Source organism: Pseudophryne corroboree, chromosome 3, assembly GCF_028390025.1.
Source record: "Pseudophryne corroboree isolate aPseCor3 chromosome 3, aPseCor3.hap2, whole genome shotgun sequence".
Classification (NCBI taxonomy): domain Eukaryota; kingdom Metazoa; phylum Chordata; class Amphibia; order Anura; family Myobatrachidae; genus Pseudophryne; species Pseudophryne corroboree.
In genome coordinates this window covers 800291350-800315746 of record NC_086446.1, presented here as the reverse complement: position 1 = coordinate 800315746, position 24397 = coordinate 800291350, and the positions used below count along the sequence as shown (strand labels likewise).

At 46.4% G+C, this 24397-nt stretch overlaps 1 protein-coding gene across 1 annotated transcript in view; it reads right to left on the bottom strand.

Moving 5' to 3' along the window:
• The window catches only part of FHIP2A (FHF complex subunit HOOK interacting protein 2A), an 86978-nt gene extending 75754 nt beyond the window's left edge, over positions 1 to 11224 (bottom strand). Inside the window, exon 1 of the mRNA XM_063962684.1 lies at positions 10857 to 11224. Coding sequence (XP_063818754.1) covers positions 10857 to 10901 — 45 coding nt within the window. The 5' untranslated portion in view covers positions 10902 to 11224. The remainder of the gene's footprint in view (positions 1 to 10856) is intronic.
• Positions 11225 to 24397: the final 13173 nt, after the last annotated feature.

Here is a 24397-nt window from a genome sequence, read left to right as displayed (position 1 = left end):
GCATTGATGTGCCATCCTGGATGAGCTGCACTACCTGACCCCTTGTGTGGGTTGTAGGGAGGTCATACAGGCACGTGGAGGCCACACACACTACTGAGCCTCATTTTGACTTGTTTTAAGGACATTACATCAACGTTGGATCAGCCTGTAGTGTGTTTTTCCACTTTAATTTTGACTCCAAATCCAGACCTCCATGGGTTAATACATTTGATTTCCATTGATAATTTTTGTGTGATTTTGTTGTCAGCACATTCAACTATGTAAAGAACAAAGTATTTAATAAGAATATTTCATTCATTCAGATCTAGGATGTGTTATTTTAGTGTTCCCTTTATTTTTTTGAGCAATATATATCTCTACACACACACACACACACACACACACACACACACACACACTCTCTCTCTCTAACTACCGCCCCATCTCTCTCCTCCCCTTTGCCTACAAACTCTTCAAACATACTGTCTATAACCGCCTCACGGCCTTTCCTCACACTCACTGCTGGACCCATCCCAGCACTACACTCTGCTTATTCTCCTTCATCTCTTTCCTGATTCTGAAACCGTCACTGTGTATAGTGTATATAAGGGCTGTGTGTACAGTGTGTATAGTATATGTGAGCGCTGTGTATAGTGTATATATAAGGTCTACGTGTATAGCGTGTATAGTATATGTAGGTGCTGCATATAGTGTATATAAGGGCTACATGTACAGCGTGTATAGTATATGTGAGCGCTGTGTATAGTGTATATAAGGGCTGTGTGTACAGCGTGTATAGTATACAGGTGCTGTACAGTGTAGTATACAGGTATATATGTGTGTGTGTGTGTGTGTGTGTGTGTGTGTGTGCTGTGTAGTATACAGGAGTATACACAGGTGCTGTGTAGTATACAGGGATACATATAGGTGTAGTGTAGTATACAGGAGTATATATACTGTAGGTGTTGTGTAGTATACAGGGTTATGTGTAGAGTGTGTGTATATAGGTAGTATATAGTGTAGTATACCAGTGCTGTACAGTGTAGTATACAGGGGTATATATATATATATATATATATATATATATATATATATTTATGTATGTGTGCTGTGTAGTATACAGGGGTACATCTAGGTGTAGTGTAGTATACAGGAGTATATATACTGTAGGTGCTGTGTAGTATACAGGGTTATGTGTAGAGTGTGTGTATATAGGTAGTATATAGTGTAGTATACCAGTGCTGTACAGTGTAGTATACAGGGGTATATATATATATATATTTATGTATGTGTGCTGTGTAGTATACAGGGGTACATCTAGGTGTAGTGTAGTATACAGGAGTATATATACACTGTAGGTTCTGTGTAGTATACAGGGTTATGTGTACAGTGTGTGTGTATATAGGTAGTATATAGGTTCTGTACAGTGTAGTATACGGGTGTAAGGTATATATATTTATTTATGTGTGTGTGTGTGCTGTGTAGTATACAGGAGTATATATAGGTGCTTTGTAGTATACAGGAGCATATATAGGTGCTGTGTAGTATACAGGAGTATATATAGGTGGTGTGTAGTATATAATAGGAGTGTATACACTGCCCGGTATATAATCAGGGGGTGACATAGGAAGCTATGTAGTATATATGTGCAGTGTAGTATACAGGAGTACATATATGTGCTGTGTAGTATATAGGTGGTGTGTAGTATACAGTAGTGTGTATATATATATATATATATATATATATATATAAAAATAAGACAGGATTTTTATACCTACCGGTAAAGCCTTTACTCCTAGTCCGTAGAGGATGCTGGGGTCCATTTCATGACCATGGGGTATAGACGGTTCCATAGGAGCCATGGGTACTTTAAGACTTTTCAAGGGTGTAAACTGGCTCCTCCCTCTATGCCCCTCCTCCAGACCTCAGTTATAGGAACTGTGCCCAGGGAGATGGACATTTCGAGGAAAGGATTTACTTTTATACTAATGGTGAGATTCATACCAGCTCACACCTCAACCATGCCACACAACATGGCATTCAACATGACACACGCCAACAGGCATGAACCATTTACAGCAACATGCTGAAAACAAATGTAACACACTTGTGTAACTAACTGAACAAAACTGCAGGTAAAGTACGCACTTGGTTGGGCGCCCAGCATCCTCTACGGACTAGGAGAAAAGGATTTACCGGTAGGTATTAAAATCCTGTTTTCTCATACGTCCTAGAGGATGCTGGGGTCCATTTCATGACCATGGGGTTTATACCAAAGCTCCAGTACGGGCGGGAGAGTGCGGATGACCCTGTAGCACCGATTGACCAAACTTGAGGTCCTCATCGGCCAAAGTGTCAAACTTATAAAATTTAGCAAAAGTGTTTGACCCTGACCAAGTAGCTGCTCGGCAAAGTTGCAATGCCGAGACCCCCCCGGGCAGCCGCCCAGGACGAGCCCACCTTCCTAGTAGAATGGGCCTTCACCGACGTAGGTAACAGCAATCCAGCCGTAGAATGAGCATGCTGAATCGTTCCTCTGATCCAGCGCGCAATAGTCTGCTTAGAAGCAGGACACCCAATCTTGCTGGGAGCATACAGGACAAACAGAGCCTCTGTTTTCCGTATCCGAGCTGTTCTTGCGACATAAATCTTCAAAGCTCTAACCACATCTAGAGACTATGACTCAGTGAAAGTGTCAGTAGCTACTGGCACCACAATAGATTGGTTTATGTGGAAGGACGAAACCACCTTTGGAAGAAATTGTTGACGAGTTCTTAACTCTGCCCTATCTTCATGGAAGATCAGGTAAGGGCTCTTGTGAGACAAGGCCCCCAACTCAGACACCCGCCTTGCAGATGCCAAGGCCAAAAGCATCATCACTTTCCAAGTGAGAAACTTCAACTCTATTTCTTGTAGAGGCTCAAACCAACCCGATTGAAGAATCTGCAACACCACATTAAGGTCCCATGGTGCCACTGGAGGCACAAATGGAGGCTGGATGTGCAGAACCCCTTTCACGAACGTCTGAACTTCTGGAAAGGAGGCCAATTATTTTTGAAAGAAAACTGATAAGGCCGAAATCTGGACCTTGATTGACCCCAATCTAACGCATCCACACCAGCCTGCAGAAAATGGAGAAAACGTCCCAACTCAAACTCTTCCGTAGGAGCCTTCTTGGATTCACACCAAGACAAATATTTTCTCCAAATACGGTGGTAATGTTTAGACGTTACTCCTTTCCTGGCCTGAATAAGAGCGGGGATGATTTCCTTGGGAATACCCTTTCGGGCTAGGATCCGGCGCTCAACAGCCATGCCGTCAAACGTAGCCGCGGTAAGTCTTGATACACACACGGCCCCTGCTGTAGTAGGTCCTCTCGAGGAGGAAGAGGCTGAGGATCTTCTATGAGCAACTCCTGAAGATCTGGATACCAAGCCCTCCTTGGCCAGTCTGGGGCAATGAAGATTGCTCGAACTCTTGTTCTTCTTATTATTTTGAGAACTTTTGGAATCAGTAGAAGTGGAGGGAAAACATATACCGACCGGAACACCCACTAGTTCACCAGTGCATCCACTGCTATTGCTTGAGGGTCTCTCGACCTGGAACAATATCTCTGAAGCTTCTTGTTTAAACGAGATGCCATCATGTCTACTTGAGGAACTCCCCAAAGACTTGTCACCTCTGCGAAGACTTCTTGGTGGAGGCCCCACTCTCCTGGATGTAGATCGTGTCTGCTGAGGAAGTCTGCTTCCCAGTTGTCCACTCCCGGAATGAAAATTGCTGACAGAGCTCTTGCATGTCTTTCTGCCCAGAGGAGAATCCTTGTCACCTCTGCCCTTGCCGCATTGCTTTTCGTTCCGCCTTGCCTGTTTATGTACGCGACTGCTGTTACATTGTCCGACTGGATCTGCACGGGATGATCTTGAAGAAGATGTACCGCTTGTAGAAGGCCGTTGTAAATGGCTCTCAATTCCAGAACGTTTATGTGAAGGCAAGCTTCCTGACTTGACCATTTTCCTTGGAAGCTTTCCCCCTGTGTGACAGCTCCCCAGCCTCGGAGACTTGCATCCCTGGTTATTAGGACCCAGTCGTGAATCCCAAACCTGTGTCCCTCTAGTAGGTGAGAACTGTGTAGCCACCACAGGAGCGAAATCCTGGCTTTGGGGGACAGGATTATTCCGGTGCATGTGTAGGTGGGATCCCGACCACTGTCCAACAGGTCCCACTGGAATACTCTGGCATGAAATCGGCCAAACTGTATGACCTCGCAGGCCACTACCATTTTCCCCAACAACCGAATGCATTGATGGATCGACACACTTGTTGGTTTCAATATATGTTTGACCATTTTCTGGATTTCCAGAGTCTTTTCCACTGGAAGAAATACTCTCCATACTTCTGTGTCCAGAATCATCCCTAAAAAGGACAATCTTGTCATCGGTTCCAACTGCGACTTTGGAAAATTCATGATCCAACCGTGTTGTTGGAGTATTGACAGGGAGATTGCGATGTTCTGCACCAACTGTTCCCTGGATCTCGCTTTTATCAGGAGATCATCCAGATAAGGATTATATTGACTCCTTTTTGATAAAGGAGGACCATCATCTCCGCCATCACCTTGGTGAATACCCTCGGTGCCGTGGAAAGTCCGAACGGCAACATCTGGAACTGGTAACGGCAATCCTGTACTGCGAATCTCAGATAAGCTTGGTGAGGAGGATAAATGGGAACATGCAAGTTAGCATCCTTTATGTCTACTGACACCATAAAGTCCCCCTCCTCCAGACTGGAAATCACTGCCCTCAGGGATTCCATCTTGAACTTGAACCTTTTCAGGTAGAGATTCATATTTTTCAGGTTTAAAATCGGTCTGACCGAGCCGTCCGGCTTCGGAACTACGAAGAGGCTTGAATAAAAACCTTCTCCTTGCTGTGACAAGGGTACCAGGACAATGACCTGATCATGACATAATTTTTGAATTGCCGTAGTTACTGCCTCTCTTTCTGGAAGAGAAGCTGGCAAGGTCGATTTGAAAAATCGGCATGGGGGGACGTCTTGAAACTCTAGTTTGTACCCATGGGACACTATTTGTAAGACCCATGGGTCCAAGCCAGATTGAATCCAGATTTGACTGAAAAGTTTCAGACGTGCTCCCACCCGAGCGTACTCCAGCAAGGGAGCCCCAGCGTCATGCTGCAGATTTGGCAGAAGCAGGGGTGGACTTCTGCTACTGCGATCCGGGAGACGCTGCGGATATCTTTCCTTTTCCCCTACCTGCAAAAAAGGGGGAACCTTTGGCCTTTTTGTATTTGTTGGCCAAAAGGATTGCATGTGAGAGTGATGTGTCTTTTTCGCCGGTGTAGGAGCATAAGGCAAGAATGTAGACTTACCTGCGGTAGCCGCCGAGACTAACGTATCCAGCCCGTCACCAAACAAGGCCTCACCTTTATACGGGAGAGCCTCCATATTTCTTTTGGAATCTGCATCAGCATTCAACTGGCGAACCCACAACGCCCTCCGAGCCGATACTGCCATGGTAGCGGTTCTTGATCCCAAGAGACCAATATATTTAATGGTTTCCAGTATGTACGCAGCAGCGTCTTTGATATGACCGTTAGCAGTATCTCGTCTCCATCTATTGTGTCAATGTCTAATGACAAGTTTTCTGACCACTTCTCAATAGCACTACTCACCCATGCACAGACAATGGTAGGCCTGAGTAGTGTCCCATTGGCCACATCAATAGATCACCTCACTCACTTGCGCCTGCTGGCTCCTTATGTGAAGCCATTCCAGGCGCAGGGAGAAACACCTTTTCTCTTTTATGACAGGGCCCTGACTAAAATGCGGGGTGACTCCCACCTTTTGGAAAAAGATAAGCTGCCTTTAATTCCTTTTGGGAATCTGAAATATCTTTTCATGTTAAATCAGACTCCCTCCAAGAGACTGTTCAACTCCTAAGGTGGAGGGAAAATTACATTACTTCTTTACTAAAGTAATCCCTCTCCTTGTGGTAAAAGAGGGGCTTCGTAACTTCTAACACCACCTTTATAGCTAAAACATGTTTTGAATGCTTTTTGCTAACTTAGGACCTATTCCCCTGGAATCACTAGCGTCGACACAGGAATCAGAGTCCGTGACGGTATCAGTTTGTACTACTTGTGCAAATTTGTATGTGACCCAGAGTGGTCCCTGTGGATGAAAGGCAGAACTATTAAAAATCACATCTTCAACAGATTACATTCAGTTTTCTGTATGAGATTCAGTAGTGATTCACAATATCATGTAACCTTTCACCCAGTCAGGCTCTTGGTGACATATTATATTACACCTTTGTGTCTCTAACATGTCTCCCACAGAGGAAGAGTTCCCTGCCTCAGACATGTCACACACGTGCACAACCACACCACAGACACTCCGGGACTTATAGGGGACAGACCCACAGTAAAATCTGTCAGAGGGACACAGATAGGATTTGCCAGTTCACAACCCAGCGCCAGTAACACAATGTCTGTGAACACAAAATGCCCACTGACATTCAGCGCTTTTATAATGCTAATCACACAATTATATAGCACCAAATTCACTGTGGCCCCCCCCTGTTTTGCACCCTGATACTTGTTCAGTAGTGGAGGAGGACCAGCGTTGTCTCTGCAGCCTGAGGAGAGAGAGAGAAAATGGCGCTGAGCAGTGTGCTGGATGACTGAGGAGGAAGCTACACTCTTCAATGGTGTGTTTCTCCTCAGCTTTTATGAGGTCATTTGTTATTCTGGCGGGTAGGACTGTGCCTCAGCAATTTATGCCCCTTATTTATGCCAGTTTCCATAGGTTTCATGCTGCCCGGGGCGGGGCGGCGCGGCGCCCCCCCCCCCCCCGCGCCCTGCAGTGCCTGTGTATGTGTGGGCAACATGGCGCGCTGCGCTCCCGCCAGCCGTGCGGTATCTTTAGCCGTCACTTTCTTGATTGAAGATCTGTCTTCTAACACTCACCTGTCTTCTGACGACGTGCTGGGGGAGTGAGCGCATAGCCGCAGCTAGTGTTCAGTACCCTTCAGGAGCTAATGGTGTCCTGTCAGCCAGAAGCAGAGCCATGAAACTCTTTAGGAAGTTGGTTCCTACTTCTGCCCCCTCAGTCCCACGAAGCAGGGAGTCTGTTGCCAGCAGATCTCCCTGAAAATAAAAAACCTAATATAAAGGCTTTCAGAGAAACTCAGTAGAGCTCCTCTGGAGTGCATCCAGTCTGCCTGGGCACATTTATAAAACTGAGGTCTGGAGGGGCATAGACGGAGGAGCCAGTTAACACCCTTGAAAAGTCTTAAAGTGCCCATGGCTCCTGCGGAACCGTCTATACCCCATGGTCATGAAATTGACTCCAGTATCCTTTAGGACGTATGAGAATATATATATATATATATATATATATATATATATATAATGTGCTGTGTAGTATATAGGTGTAGTGTAGTATACAGGAGTATATATATGTGCTGTGTAGTATACAATAGGGGTGTATACACTGTCCGGTATATAATCAGGGGGTGAGATAGGAAGCTGTGTAGTATATAGGTATAGTGTAGTATATAGTATATAACAGGGGTATATATAGGTGCTGTGTAGTATATAGGGTGTATACACTGCCCGGTATATAATCAGGGGGTGAGATAGGAAGCTGTAGTATATAGGTATAGTGTAGTATATAATAGGGGTATATATAGATGGTGTAGTATACAGCAGTGTACATAGGTGTAGTGTAGTATATAGGTGGTGTGTAGTATATAAGGTGTATACACTGCCCGGTATATAATCAGGGGGTGACATAGGAAGCTGTGTAGTATATAGGTGTAGTGGAGTATACAGGGGTATATATAGGTGCTGTGTAGTATATAATAGGGCTATATATATATATATATATATATTGTGTACAAAAGGTGCAGATAGCGCTACAACCTGAATATTCTATAACCAGATATCCCTAAAATGGGAGATCATAAATTACGCATGAGTTAGTGCAAAACAAAATTAGTTTAAAATTAATAAAAACACTCCCAAGGTTAATGGTGTCGCAACCAGATTTCAAAATGTCCAATTCCCAAAGGAACTCAGATTTCAAAATTGTTCTAGTGGTAAATCGGTTGCGCCTTCAGTGTTTGTATGTAAATTGTTGCAAATCCTTGAGTGATAGTTAAATGTGCGTACCAGACATACGTAGAACATTCGCCTTGTTTGAGGTATCTTTGCATCTGGATAATCCTTACTCGTACTGATTCTCCATTCCCATCCGTCCAAGCGTTGGTGTGGAGTTTGTACGTATATGCAAAAAATGTGTGTCAGAATGCTGCTCTTAAACAAAGTGACTTGGTGCTATATTTCGTGCAACTTTAACAGTAAAGTGAATATGTGCAAAGAAAAGTGCTGTACGTGCTTGTTATATATATATATGAATAAAAATATGAATAAATACGAATAAATATTTTATTTTACTAGCAGTGTGCAAATTCCCTTAGGTAATGTGCTTATATACCACTTATTGAGGGTGCAACACCATATGGCTCAGTAGTCAAAAGGAGCACTTACATCTAGAGTTGAAATGATTTAATAGGATGCTGCCATCATTCCATCATCAGACTTATGGACCTTAAAAAAAGGGTTCCCATGTGGGATGGAAAAAAGCCTCTGATAGTGTAGTATTATTTAAAAAACATTTAATAATACATAAAACGACAAAAAACATACAGATGGACTCGTACAATTTTAAAAATGCATATAAGCTTATCTGTTAATTCCTCAGATAGGAGCGGAGTGCCGGTATATGCCCAACGCGTTTCGTCCCTTAGTTCATATCTGGGACTTCCTCAGGGGTCAATGGCCATTGACCCCTGAGGAAGTCCCAGATATGAACTAAGGGACGAAACGCGTTGGGCATATACCGGCACTCCGCTCCTATCTGAGGAATTAACAGATAAGCTTATATGCATTTTTAAAATTGTACGAGTCCATCTGTATGTTTTTTGTCGTTTTATGTATTATTAAATGTTTTTTAAATAATACTACACTATCAGAGGCTTTTTTCCATCCCACATGGGAACCCTTTTTTTAAGGTCCATAAGTCTGATGATGGAATGATGGCAGCATCCTATTAAATCATTTCAACTCTAGATGTAAGTGCTCCTTTTGACTACTGAGCCATATGGTGTTGCACCCTCAATAAGTGGTATATAAGCACATTACCTAAGGGAATTTGCACACTGCTAGTAAAATAAAATATTTATTCGTATTTATTCATATTTTTATTCATATATATATATAACAAGCACGTACAGCACTTTTCTTTGCACATATTCACTTTACTGTTAAAGTTGCACGAAATATAGCACCAAGTCACTTTGTTTAAGAGCAGCATTCTGACACACATTTTTTGCATATACGTACAAACTCCACACCAACGCTTGGACGGATGGGAATGGAGAATCAGTACGAGTAAGGATTATCCAGATGCAAAGATACCTCAAACAAGGCGAATGTTCTACGTATGTCTGGTACGCACATTTTAACTATCACTCAAGGATTTGCAACAATTTACATACAAACACTGAAGGCGCAACCGATTTACCACTAGAACAATATATATATATATATATATATATATAGGTGTAGTGTAGTATATAAGGTGTATACACTGTCCGGTATATAATCAGGGGGTGACATAGGAAGCTGTGTAGTATATAGGTATAGTGGAGTATACAGGGGTATATGTATATAGGTGTATACACTGCCCGGTATATAAGCAGGGGGTGACATAGGAAGCTGCGTAGTATATAAGTATAGTGGAGTATACAGCAGTATATATAGGTGTAGTGTAGTATATAAGGTGTATACACTGCCGGTATATAATCAGGGGGTGATAGGAAGCTGTGTAGTATATAGGGGTAGTGTAGTATATAATAGGGGTATATATAGGTGTAGTATATAAGGTGTATACACTGCCGGTATATAATCAGGGGGTGACATAGGAAGCTGTGTAGTATATAGGTGTAGTGTAGTATATAATAGGGGTATATATAAGTGTAGTATATAAGGTGTATACACTGCCGGTATATAATCAGGGGGTGACATAGGAAGCTGTGTAGTATATAGGGGTAGTGTAGTATATAATAGGGGGATATATATATATATATATATATATATATATATATATATATATAGAGGTAGTGTAGTATATAAGGTGTATACACTGCCCGGTATATAATCAGGGGGTGACATAGGAAGCTGTGTAGTATATAGGTACAGTGGAGTATACAGGGGTATATATATAGGTGCTGTGTAGTATATAAGCTGTATACACTGCCGGTATATAATCAGAGGGTGAGATAGGAAGCTGTGTAGTATATAGGGGTAGTGTAGTATATAATAAGGGTATATATATAGGTGTAGTGTAGTATATAAGGTGTATACACTGCCGGTATATAATCAGGGGGTGACATAGGAAGCTGTGTAGTATATAGGTGTAGTGTATAATAGGGGTATATATAGGTGTAGTGTAGTATATAAGTGTAGTATATAATAGGGGTATATATAGGTGTAGTATATAAGGTGTATACACTGCCGGTATATAATCAGGGGGTGACATAGGAAGCTGTGTAGTATATAGGTGTAGTGTAGTATATAATAGGGGTATATATAGGTGTAGTATATAAGGTGTATACACTGCCCGGGGGTGACAGAGGAAGCGGCTGCGGGCCCGGGCTGCGGAGTTCCGGCCACATCATCGCTCCCTGCCGCCCCCTGTCTGCCCCCAGCAGCCCGGCCTCCGGTCCCGGCCACTACACAGGACAGTGCCGGTGCTGCGGCCTAGCTGCCCCCGGTGTCCCCGGTACTCACCGCTTCCACCGCCTGCTGCAGGATGGACGTCAGCTTGGAGAACATCTTCCCCCTCTGCTGCTGCAGCTTCTCCCGGGAGGACCTGGAGAAATCCGAGATCTTCTGCCGCCGCCGCTCCAGCGTGTCACCGGCTCCTCACTGCGCTGCCAGACCGGGGACCGGAGACACCACCGGAGACTCCGCGGCGCCGCGCTCTGCTGCCCCGGCGGCCGCCAGCGGTACTGCACCCACTACACACAGCAACTCTCTGCTGCCCCCGGCGGCCACTGGCTGTACTGTACCCACTACACATACCGGCACTCTGCTGCCCCCGCCGGCCACTCGCTGTACTGTACCCACTACACATACCGGCTCTCTGCTGCCCCGCCGGCCGCCTGCGGTACTGCACCCACTACACACAACGGCTCTCTGCTGCCCCCGCCGGCCGCCAGCTCTACTGCACCCACAACACACAATGGCTCTCTGCTGCCCCCGCTGGCCACCAGCGGTACTGCACCCACTTTACATAGCCGCTCTCTGGTGCCCCCGCCGGGCGACCGCCGTACTGCACCCAATACACACAACTGTTCTCTGCTGCCAGAGGCACTGCACCTATTTATTTATTTATTTATTTATTTATTTATTAACAGTTTCTTATATAGTCCAGCAAATTCCGTTGCGCTTTACAATTGTAAATAACAAACTGGGTGATAACAAACAGTCATAGAGGTAGGAAGGCCCTGCTCGCAAGCTTACAATCTATAGGGAAATAGCACCTTTCCTTGTGTACATATGCCTATCTATTGCATAGAATGAGAAGACATGTGAGGATATGTGTGGACTGTACAGAGAGGATGTAAACGGATAGGAAAGCTTATGAAGATTATGTGGGTGGTTCTGGGATGTGATAAGCTGTCTGAAGAGGTGAGTTTTCAGGGAACGCTTGAAGGTTTGGAGACTAGAGGAGAGTCTTATTGTGCGTGGTAGGGCATTGCACAGAGTGGGTGCAGCCCGATGAAAGTCCTGCAGTCGTGAGTGGGAGCGAGTAATGAGTGTGGATGAGAGATGTAGATCTTGTGCAGAGCAAAGAGGTCGGGTTGGGAGATATTTTGAGATAAGCGAAGTGATGTACGTTGGTGTAGTTTGGTTAATGGCCTTGTATGTGAGTAAAAGTATTTTATATTGAATGCGGTAGAGTACAGGTAACCAATGGAGGGACTGACAGAGCGGATCTGCAGATGATGAACGTCTAGCGAGGAAGATAAGCCTCGCCGCTGCATTCAGAATGGATTGTAGTGGTGAGAGTCTCGTTTTGGGAAGACCAGTTAGGAGACTATTGCAATAATCAATGCGGGAGATAATGAGAGTGTGGATTAGAGTTTTAGCAGTGTCTTGTGTAAGGTATGGTCGTATTTTGGATGTTTTTTAGATGCATGTAACATGATCTTGAGACAGATTGAATGTGGGGAACAAAGGACAGATCTGAGTCAGGGGTGACACCTAGGCAGCGAGCTTGTGGGGTAGGGTAGATAGTCGAGTTTTCAACAGTGATAGAGATATCAGGTTGGTACTATTGGCCGGTGGAAATATAATTAACTCTGTCTTTGAAATATTCAGTTTGAGGTGGCGAGATGTCATCCAGGATGAGATGGCAGAAAGGCATTCAGTGACACGGTCCAGTACAGATAGGGACAAGTCAGGGGAGGATAGGTAGATTTGAGTATCATCTGCGTACAGATGATACTGAAATCCAAAAGAGCTGATTAGTTTACCAAGATATGAGGTATGGAGAAAGGCAGAGGACCCAAGACTGAGCCTTGCGGTACTCCAACTGAAAGAGGTAGCGAAGAGGAGGTAGATTCAGAGAAGCGAACACTGAAGGAGCGATTGGATAGGTAGGATAGGAACCAAGTAAGGGCTGTGTCTTTAAGACCTAGGGATTGTAGTGTCTGTATGAGAAGAGAGTGGTCTACAGTGTCAAATGCAGCAGAGAGATCCAGAAGAATAAGTAGTGAGTAGTGGCCTTTAGACTTCGTAGTGACCAAATCATTAACCACTTTAGTCAGGACCGTCTCTGTGGAGTGTTGGGAACGGAAGCCTGACTGAAGTGGGTCCATCAAAGTGTATGAGTTAAGAAAGTGTGTGATTCGAGTGTAGGCAAGTCTCTCAAGTAGCTTAGAGAGACAAGGGAGCTGAGAGATAGGGCGGTAGTTTGAGAGAGCATTAGGGTCAGAATTGTGTTTTTTCAGAATAGGAGTAATCACTGCATGCTTGTACAGAGAAGGAAAGATACCAGTAGAGAGAGAGAGATTACAGATGTTAGTTAAGGTTGGGATGAGCACCAGAGACAGAGCTTTACTTATTTGTGAGGGTAAAGGATCAAGAGGAGAGGTAGTGGAGAAGCAGGATGAGAAGAGTGATGATACTTCATCTTCATTTGTGGGATCAAATGAAGAAAGAGTGCCAGAGGGTTCAGGTACAGAACGGAGCAGGTCACTGGCTGCCGAAGAACATACCATTTCATCTCAGATCTTATCAATCTTCTCCTTGAAGTAGGAAGCAAGATCCTGTGCCTTGATAGTGGCTGGTGGGGTAGGTGCGGGAGGATTCAGAAGTGATTTAAATGTATTAAAGAGTCGTTTGGGGTTAGAAGCTTGAGCAGAGATAAGAGTTTGGAAATAGGTTTGTTTGGCAGTGTCCAGGGCATTTCTATAAAAGTGGTAGACAGTCTTATATGTGAGGAAGTCACTTGAAATACGAGACCAGCTCTCTGCTGTCCCCTCTAAGGTGAACCTTTTTCAGGTGGGTCCCTACATCCCCAACACTAACACACTCATGAGGTGGGGTGAGGCAGAGCGTCTCCTGTCATACTAATGTATACGCCAGAGGTTTCAGTGTATAAAGTATTTGAAAAATACAAAGATTATATTAGAAAAATGTGTCTTTGTATTATTCTAATCACTCTAATAGTGAAAACACTGGAGTAAAAGTATATGGCAGGTGAGGCAGTGACCCCATCCCCCCGGCCCCTTCTGTGTCTGAACATCTCTGACCAATATTCACCGGATTTCCAGCAGTATATACTCATACCCAGTGGCGTCACAAGGGGGGTGCGTTGGGTGCGGTCCGCAACCGGGTGTCACCCGCCGAGAGGTGACACCAAAATGCCAGCTCCTGCTCAGTGACAGGAACAGAGTGCTGCACTGATACATTATGTGCAGTACTCGGCTCCTGTCACTATGTAGGAGTCGCCACTGCTAAAACAGCACTCTGCGGGAGGCAGACCGCACCTCTCGAACCCCCCAAGTGACGGAAAACGGGGTCGTAATGAAAAGCCCCTCCCCTCCAGTTAAGCCACGCCCACTTCCGGAAGTCATGCCCCCTTTTTGCCGACACCGCACCGGGTGTTCTCAAGGTAAGTGACGCTCCTGCTCATACCTCCCAACTCTCCCAATTTTGGTGGGACAGACCAGTTTTTCTGAGACTGTATCACTGTCCCACCCGCGGGTCACAGTGTCCCGTGGTGGTGGGAGTGGGGGGCAGAGCAGCAAATGAGAGAAGGTCTCCCAAATGCCCCCTTCCCCCGACCGTGGGACTCTGCGAGCGCTAGGCATGCCCCCACAGCGGCAAAATGGGAGCGTGGCCTACGAATGCAGCACCATCCATGACACCACGCCCCCTACCCACACGGCCATGCCCCCTAATTTTGGACACGCGTCTCTGTCCCTCCTACCAACTTTCTAAAGTTGGCAGGTATGTATACTGCTGCACCTGTGTATAACGCCCACATGTATATACCGCTGCACCTGTGTATAATGCCCACATGTATATACTGCTGCACCTGCGTATAATGACCACATGTATATACCGCTGCACCTGTGTATAATACCCACATGTTTATATACCGCTGCACCTGTGTATAACACCCACATGTATATACCGCTGCACCTGTGTATAATGCCCCATGTATATACCGCTGCACCTGTGTATAATGACCACATGTATATACTGCTGTGCCTGTGTATAATGCCCACATGTATATACTGCTGCACCTGTGTATAATGCGCACATATATATACCGCTGCACCTGTGTATAATGCGCACATGTATATACCGCTGCACCTGTGCATAATGCCCACATGTATATACCGCTGCACCTGTGTATAACGCCCAGATGTATATACCGCTGCTCCTGTGTATAATACCCACATGTATATACCGCTGCACCTGTGTACAATGCCCACATGTATATACTGCTGTACCTGTGTATAATGCGCACTTGTATACACTGCTGCACCTGTGTATAACGCCCACATGTATATACCGCTGCACCTGTGTATAATGCCCACATGTATATACCGCTGCACCTGTGTATAATGCCCACATATATATACCGCTGCATCTAGGTATAACGCCCACATGTATATATACCACTGCACCTGTGTATAACGCCCACATGTATATATACCGCTGCACCTGTGTATAACGCCCACATGTATATATACCGCTGCACCTGTGTACAATGCCCACATGTATATACCGCTGCACCTGTGTACAATGCCCACATGTATATACTGCTGCACCTGTGTATAATGCCCACATGTATATACCGCTGCACCTATGTATAACGCCCACATGTATTTACCACTGCACCTGTGTATAACCCTCCCACCTGTATTTACCGCTGCACCTGTGTATAATGCCCACATGTATATACTGCTGCACCTGTGTATAATGCCATGTATATACAGCTGCACCTGTGTATAACGCCCACACGTATATACCGCTGCACCTGTGTATAACCCTCCCACCTAAATATACAGCTGCACCTGTGTATAATGCCCACATGTATAAACTGCTGCACCTGTGTATAATGCCCACATGTGTATATATACCGCTGCACCTGTGTATAACGCCCACATGTGTATACTGCTGTACCTGTGTATAATGCGCACATGTATATACTGCTGCACCTGTGTATAACACCCACATGTATATAATGCTGCACCTGTGTATAATGCCCACATGTATATACCGCTGCACCTGTGTATAATGCCCACATGTATATACCACTGCACCTAGGTATAACGCCTATAATGCCCACATGTATATACCGCTGCACCTAGGCATAACGCCCACATGTATATATACCGCTGCACCTGTGTATAACGCCCACATGTATATATACCGCTGCACCTGTGTATAATGCCCACATGTATATACCGCTGCACCTAGGTATAACGCCTATAATGCCCACATGTATATACCGCTGCACCTGTGTATAACCCTCCCACCTGTATATACCGCTGCACCTGTGTATAATGGCCCTCATTCCGAGTTGTTCGCTCGTTCTTTTTCTTCGCATCGGTGCGATAAGTCGCAAACTGCGCATGCGCAATATTCGCAGTGCGCCTGCGCCAAGTAAATTAGCACAAAAGTTAGGTATTTTACCCACGGCTTAACGAAGATTTTTCATCGTTCTGGTGATCGTAGTGTGATTGACAGGAAGTGGGTGTTTCTGGGCGGAAACAGGCCGTTTTATGGGTGTGTGTGAAAAAAACGCTGCCGTTTCTGGGAAAAACGCGGGAGTGGCTGGAGAAACGGGGGAGTGTCTGGGCGAACGCTGGGTGTGTTTGTGACGTCAAACCAGGGACGAAAAGGACTGAACTGATCGCACTGGCAGAGTAAGTGTCGAGCTACTCAGAAACTGCAAAGAAATTTCTAATCGTAATTCTATTCGCAGTTCTGCAAAGCTAAGATTCACTCCCAGTAGGCGGCGGCTAAGCGTGTGCAATGCTGCTAAAAGCAGCTAGCGAGCGAACAACTCGGAATGAGGGCCAATGCCCACATGTATATACCACTGCACCTGTGTATAACGCCCACATGTATATACTGCTGTACCTGTGTATAATGCGCACATGTATATATACCGCTGCACCTGTGTATAACGACCCACATGTATATACCGCTGCACCTGTGCATAATGCCCACATGTATATACTGCTGTACCTGTGTATAATGCGCACATGTATATACTGCTGCACCTGTGTATAATGCCCACATGTATATACTGCTGTACCTGTGTATAATGCGCACATGTATATACTGCTGCACCTGTGTATAATGCGCACATGTATATACTGCTGCACCTGTGTATAATGCCCACATGTATATACCGCTGCACCTGTGCATAATGCCCACATGTATATACTGCTGTACCTGTGTATAATGCGCACATGTATATACTGCTGCACCTGTGTATAATGCCCACATGTATATATACCGCTGCACCTGTGTATAACGACCCACATGTATATACCGCTGCACCTGTGTAGAATGCCCACATGTATATACCGCTGCACCTGTGTATAATGACCACATGTATATACCGCTGCACCTGTGTATAATGCCCACATGTATATACTGCTGCACCTGTGTATAATGCCACATGTATATACTGCTGCACCTGTGTATAATGCCCACATGTATATACCACTGCACCTGTGTATAATGCCCACATGTATATACCGCTGCACCTGTGTAGAATGCCCACATGTATATACCACTGCACCTGTGTATAATGCCCACATGTATATATACCGCTGCACCTGTGTATAATACCCACATGTATATACCGCTGCACCTGTGTATAATGCCCACATGTATATACTGCTGCACCTAGGTATAACGCCCACATGTATATATACCGCTGCACCTGTGTATAACGCCCACATGTATATATACCGCTGCACCTGTGTATAACGCCCACATGTATATACCACTGCACCTGTGTATAACGCCCACATGTATATACTGCTGCTCCTGTGTATAATGCCCAGAGGCGTCACCGGGTGTGGTGACACCTGGTGCGCGCCCCTGATCTCCTCCCGCGATCGCGGCAAAAGGGGGTGTTGCCTTGTATTTAGGGGGCGTGGCTTCGTGGGGATCCCGGAATCGTCACTCTGGGGGCGTGCCCAGCATCTCCGGAGATGCTGGGCTTCCCCCAGAGCCAGTCTCCGTCCGCTGTCGGCTCCTCTTCTGTGACAGGAGCCGGGTGCTGTAGGAGACTTTCTCACTGCAGCACCTGGTTCCTGTCAGTGCGGAGGAGCTGACATTTGGTGTCACCCTCCTCCAGGCGTCACACCCGGGTGCGGGCCGCACCCCCCACACCCGCCTTGTGACGCCACTGATAATGCTCATATGTATATATCGCTGCACCTGTGTATAATGCCCACATGTATATACCGCTGCACCTGTGTATAATGCCCACATGTATATACTGCTGCACCTGTGTATAATGCTCACATGTATATACTGCTGCACCTGTGTATAACGCCCACATGTATATATACCGCTGCACCTGTGTATAATGCCCACATGTATATACCGCTGCACCTGTGTATAATGCCCACATGTATATACCGCTGCACCTGTGTATAACGCCCACATGTATATATACCGCTGCACCTGTGTATAATGCCCACATGTATATACTGCTGCACCTGTGTATAACTCCCGCATGTATATACTGCTGTACCTGTGTATAACTCCCGCATGTATATACTGCTGCACCTGTGTATAACTCCCGCATGTATATACTGCTGCACCTGTGTATAATGCCCACATGTATATACTGATGCGCCTGTGTATAATGCCCACATCTATATACCGCTGCACCTGTGTATAATGCCCACATGTATATACTGCTGCACCTGTGTATAGTGCCCACATGTATATACTGCTGCACCTGTGTATAATGGCCACATGTATATACCGCTGCTCCTGTGTATAATGCCCACATGGTACTAGCCAGTGCCTCCTGAGCCATTTACATCACCTGTACAGCACTGACACACACCTACACACCCCGTACAGCCTTGACAAACAGCTACATGTCCTGTACAGCACTGACACACAGCTACATGTCCTGTACAGCACTGACACACAGCTACACATCACCTGCAGCGCTGACACACAGCTACACGTCCCGTACATCACTGACACACAGCTACACGTCCCGTATACAACTGACACACAGCTACACGTCCCGTACACAACTGACACACAGCTACACACCCCGTACACAACTGACACACACCTACACACCCCATACAGCACTGACACACAGCTACACACCCCGTACAGCACTGACACACAGCTACATGTCCCGTACACAACTGACACACAGCTACACACCCCGTACACAACTGACACACACCTACACACCCCATACAGCACTGACACACAGCTACACACCCCGTACAGCACTGACACACAGCTACACAACCCGTACACAACTGACACACAGCTACACGTCCCGTACACAACTGACACACAGCTACACACCACGTCACCTGGAGCTCTGACACACAACTACGCACCCCGTACAGCGCTGACACACACCTACACACCTTCTACAGCCCTGACTATGCCAGGATTAAGGTCTTTATTATCTTGGAGCTAAAATTGATCAGGGGCCTATTGCATACCCTCCAACTGTACCTTTTTGGCCGGTACAGTACCGTTTTTTTAAGGTCTGTACCGGCCAAAAAGGGCTTTGTACCGATTTTTGACTCACTGCATCTCCATTGAAAGTATAGGAAAGGGGGCGTGGCCACGCCCCTTTACCCGCGGCCACGCCCCCTTTCCTTATTTGTACCGGTTTTTACGTGTACAAAGGCCCTTATTCCGAGTTGTTCGCTCGCTAGCTGCTTTTAACAGCATTGCACACGATAGGCCGCCGCCCTCTGGGAGTATATCTTAGTTTAGCAGAATTGTGAATAGAAATTTCTTAGCAGTTTCTGAGTAGCTGGAGACTTACTCCTACACTGCGATCAGTTCAGCCCGTTTCGTTCCTGGTTTGACGTCAGAAACACACCCAGCGTTCGCCCAGACACTCCCCCGTTTCTCCAGACACTCCCGCGTTTTTCCCTAAAACGCCTGCGTTTTTTCGCACACACCCAGAAAACGGTCAGTTTCCGCCCGGAAACACCCACTTCCTGTCAATCACACTACGATCAGCAGAACGATGAAAAAACCTTGTTAGGCCGTGAGTAAAATACCTAACTTTTGTGCAAATTTACTTGGCGCAGGCACACTGCGTACATTGCGCATGCGCAGTTTGCGACTAATCGCTCCGTAGCGAAAAAAAATAACGAGCGAACAACTCGGAATGAGGGCCAATGTTGGAGGGAATGCTATTGTGTGATAATGAGCAGCTATGACCGGAACTGTGTGGGTGTGGCAAGTGCTGTGTGGGTGTGGCCAGTGCCATGTGGGCGTGTACACCCCCTACACTATGTCACGATCCTGACTGTAGTTCTCGTATTTGGTGACTTACCCCTGCCATCTGTCCCGGATCCTGTGCCTTTTTGCTCACTGAGATAAACAGCTTGTCAGCACCAGGAGTTTCCTGAGTTCTCTGCCTGGAAGGTAATAGTTAACGAGCTCCACCTGTGGTGATCTCCTGTGTGAGTCTGAATTCAGCAATCTGAAGTTTAGGCCTAAAAGGCCAGCATCCTGTGTTTGCAGAAGTTCAGGCTTCAGTGTTCTCTCGGCCTGCTAGGCCTCACTCCACATCTCAGCCTAGTCTAGAGTACTCACATGACAGTGACTGTTCACCTGACCCAGAGCTGTCCATTCCTCTGCCAGCCTGAGACTCTCTGAATCACCTGACACTGCTCACCAATCACCAAGGACCAGGAAGTATAAGTCGGTAGACTGAGTTGGAAACTGGGCCAGTTCCTCGTGTCACACACAGCTCTGTGTGAGCTTTGAAGCTGAGCTCCCTAAAGGTAACCCTTGTACTTTAGTTCCTGTAAAAACTCTGTTTCTTTGTTACCCAGTTTGGATTACATTTGTGTTGCCATTGATATCCAGTATTTCCACGAGTCTCAACTTAAAGGCACAGTACAGTATTCCACAGTCTCCACTTAAAGGCACAGTTGCAGTGTTTCATCTTAAAGGCACAGTACAGTATTCCACAGTCTCAACTTAAAGACACAGTTGCAGTGTTTCATCTTAAAGGCACAGTCACAGTATTCCACAGTCTCAACTGAAAACCACAGCCGCAGGGTTCTTCAGCCTCGTACTAGAGTTATAGCCACAGTCATCGTTCTACCTTCAGTTGCGTTTCCAGTTATATCCGGTACCAGCACGCATTACAGTTGCATCCCGGTCTCACCAGTAACCAGTTCATCTTACTATCTTGCCAGTAACCTTGAGTACATATGCACCTACTCCTGTGACACTATATCCAGTACAGTCTCACCTATACATTCATCATCCTGCTTTCAAAGTCCCAGGTGATCCAGTGGTCAGGATACGGCTTCCTCTGCCGAGGCCCGAGTTCGATCCCCGGTCAGGGATTGCTCCTTCTTCTCACGGATTCCTACAGACCAGCCTAATATTCACATAGTCCTCCAGTTGCCCGCACAGACTTCACTAACACCAGGTTCACAAAACCACAGCCATGACAGTAGGAACTGGCCTCATGGACCCGGCCGAAAGTGTTTGTCTGACGCAGGACCTCCTAAGCAATATTGCAGGACGCTTGGAGGGTTTGGAGTCGACTCAGCATCAATTGGCACAGTGTCTGCAGCGGAATTCGTTCTCCAGAGATTCTCTGACCTTCTGCACTAAGACTCCTGACCAACAGCAGATTTTCTACCAGATGTTATTACAGTTACAAGAACTTTTGTCTAGTATTCTTTCTGTGATGCCTGATCTCTTCAGGAATACTACCAACGTTGTTGATCCTGTTTTGTCCCATCCAGTTAATAGAGTCTCTTTCTCTGTGCAAGGAAAAGTTTTTGATCAGAGCTATCCATGGCCCAAGCTCTCTGAAGCTGAACGTCAGCGGTGTAGGGAGCTACACCTCTGTCTTTACTGTGGAAATTCCGGTCATTTTGTTAAAGACTGCATTCTTCGCAAGCCAGGGAATGGTGACAAATCTCAGTATCATAGTGCTCATGTCTACAAGTCATCCACAGTAGCCGATTCTGCTACTGCTGACGGGGGTATCAAGAAGGCTACTCTGAAAGAGACTCAAATTTATGACTGGGGTCCGGTGATTAAAAGACCTTATCCCAAGTTGGGTGTCCAGAGAAGAATGTTCAAGCCATTTAGAGTCACAGAGGAGTCCGTGCCTACAGCCCAAGGAGGGGCGTCCGTGCCTACAGCCCAAGGAGGGGCGTCCGTGCCTACAGCCCAAGGAGGGGCGTCCGTGCCTTCAGCCCAAGGAGGGGCGTCCGTGCCTACAGCCCAAGGAGGGGCGTCCGTGCCTACAGCCCAAGGAGGGGCGTCCGTGCCTACAGCCCAAGGAGGGGCGTCCGTGCCTACAGCCCAAGGAGGGGCGTCCGTGCCTACAGCCCAAGGAGGGGCGTCCGTGCCTACAGCCCAAGGAGGGGGTTCTTCAGAGTGTCCAGCCCCGGGAGGGGGTTCTTCAGAGTGTCCAGCCCCAGGAGGGGGTTCTTCAGAGTGTCCAGCCCCGGGAGGGGGTTCTTCAGAGTGTCCAGCCCCGGGAGAGGGTTCTTCAAAGTGTCCAGCCCCGGGAGGGGGTTCAGAGCGTCCAGCCCCAGTGAGGGGTTCAGAGTGTGCAGCCCCAGGAGGGTTATCCAGTGTTCAAGCTCTAGTAGGGGCATATCAGTCTTCTACTCAGGAAGGAGTGTCTGATCTGTCAACCCCAGGAGGAGTGCTGGAGATAGCACCTGATAATGTCGATATTATCTTAGACCGTAAAGCTATACCTCTAGATACACTCTTACTGTGGAGCCGCTATGGTCGCTAGACTAAATACACGTGCTACGCACTCTGTACGCTATTTGCGTACCGAGTCCCGTACGTGGTACGTACTTGGCGTACACACGCCGCGCTGAGTGTACAGAGTTCACACAGCGCACGCACACACAATTGATAACCTTTAAACCTTGTTAGTGATACAATGCAATGATAAGAATACACTTTAAACCTTTTAGCAGCAAAGTACTGCAATGATGTTATACCTTAAACCTTAAGTAGCGCTGACGGTATAAAGTACCCGCAGTGCGTACACCTTATCAATACTTATAAACCTTATACAGATAAATATGCTCTTAAACCCTTGCAGGAAAGTGAGGACACAACACCGATTTGTAGTTGAAACCACAGGGTTCTAAGGCCACCGTGGATTATTTCAAAAGGTAAAACAGTACAAATCATACACTACAGGCTAACAAGTAAATCTAAAACAGAGTAATGGCTACAAAGAATGTACATACGTGAGAATGTTCGCAAGCACAACCCGGCCGGTCCTCCGCTAGTCAGATAGAAAGCGTTCAGAGTCTTCCGACCGGCCAGGCAACAACGGTCTTTTTATACACAACTTACATACACAATACAATGGTCACTGTAATCTCATTGTCCATTGGACACAGAGATGTGTCCTTACATTACAGGAGAGGTCATAGGTTGATTTGAAAAAATGGGCGATGTCTTTCCCCAACTGTTCTTGTGGGTGGTATCCTCTGGATTCCCGCCGCATACATAATATACAGTAAATACAGTTAATATCTATATTCTACTTCTGCACATAACTATACGCTGGAACATGCGATCTTCCTTTAACCAACATCGGAATGTTACCCTTAAAATACCCTACAGCTGGATACTAGACATCACCTTCCAACCTTTATCTGACCCTTCCTATCATGCAAAGGCGAATCCCTTAGTCCTGGAACTGTTTAAACTATTGATACTCGCTGATGTGGTGCAAGGGAGTTATATCTAAAATGTACACTATTTGGTTTAAATATGTAATGTTCTAATAACCCTCTACGCACTCACAAACTCCGCCGTAAATACCCATACCACGCGCATGATCGCAGGAGCGAGCCTACGCAAATTGCGGATATGTGCACGCACGGCGGACTGAGTGCACGTGCAGCGAGCATGTGCATGGGGTTAGTACAGGGTATATGCATTACAATATTTTTCGACTTTGACACAACCCTGAGAGAGGTGTCTGATTCGTCAACCCCAGGAGGGGTCACCACAGTTTCAGCCCCAAGGGAAGTATCCAGAGTCAAGTTTCCAGATGGGAATCTTTGTGCTACAGATGCAGTTATGAACTCCTGTTCGCCGTCTTCTGAGAGCACCACCATGTTGGCATCCAGCATGGTTCAGGTCCAGGATGGACCATCTGAACACTTGGATTCTACTCACTCCGGTTCCAGCCGGAATCAGTCCGTCCCGGTTTCAGCCGGTCCAGCAATACCCCAGGCCCAGCCTGGTTTGTCCGTCCCGGTTCCAGCCGGTCCAGCAGTACTCCAGGCCCAGTCTGGTCAGTCCATCTCTGTTTCAGACGGTTCAGCAGTACTCCAGGCCCAGCCTGGTCAGTCCGTCCCAACTCCTGCCGGTCCAGCAATACTCCAGGCCCAGCCTGGTCAGTCTGTTCCGGTCCCAGCTGGTCCAGCAATACTCCAGGCTCCACCTGGTAAGCCCGTCCCGGCTCCTGCCGGTCCAGCAATACTTCAGGACCAGCCTGGTCAGCCCGTCCCGGTTCCAGCTGGTCCAGCAATACTCCA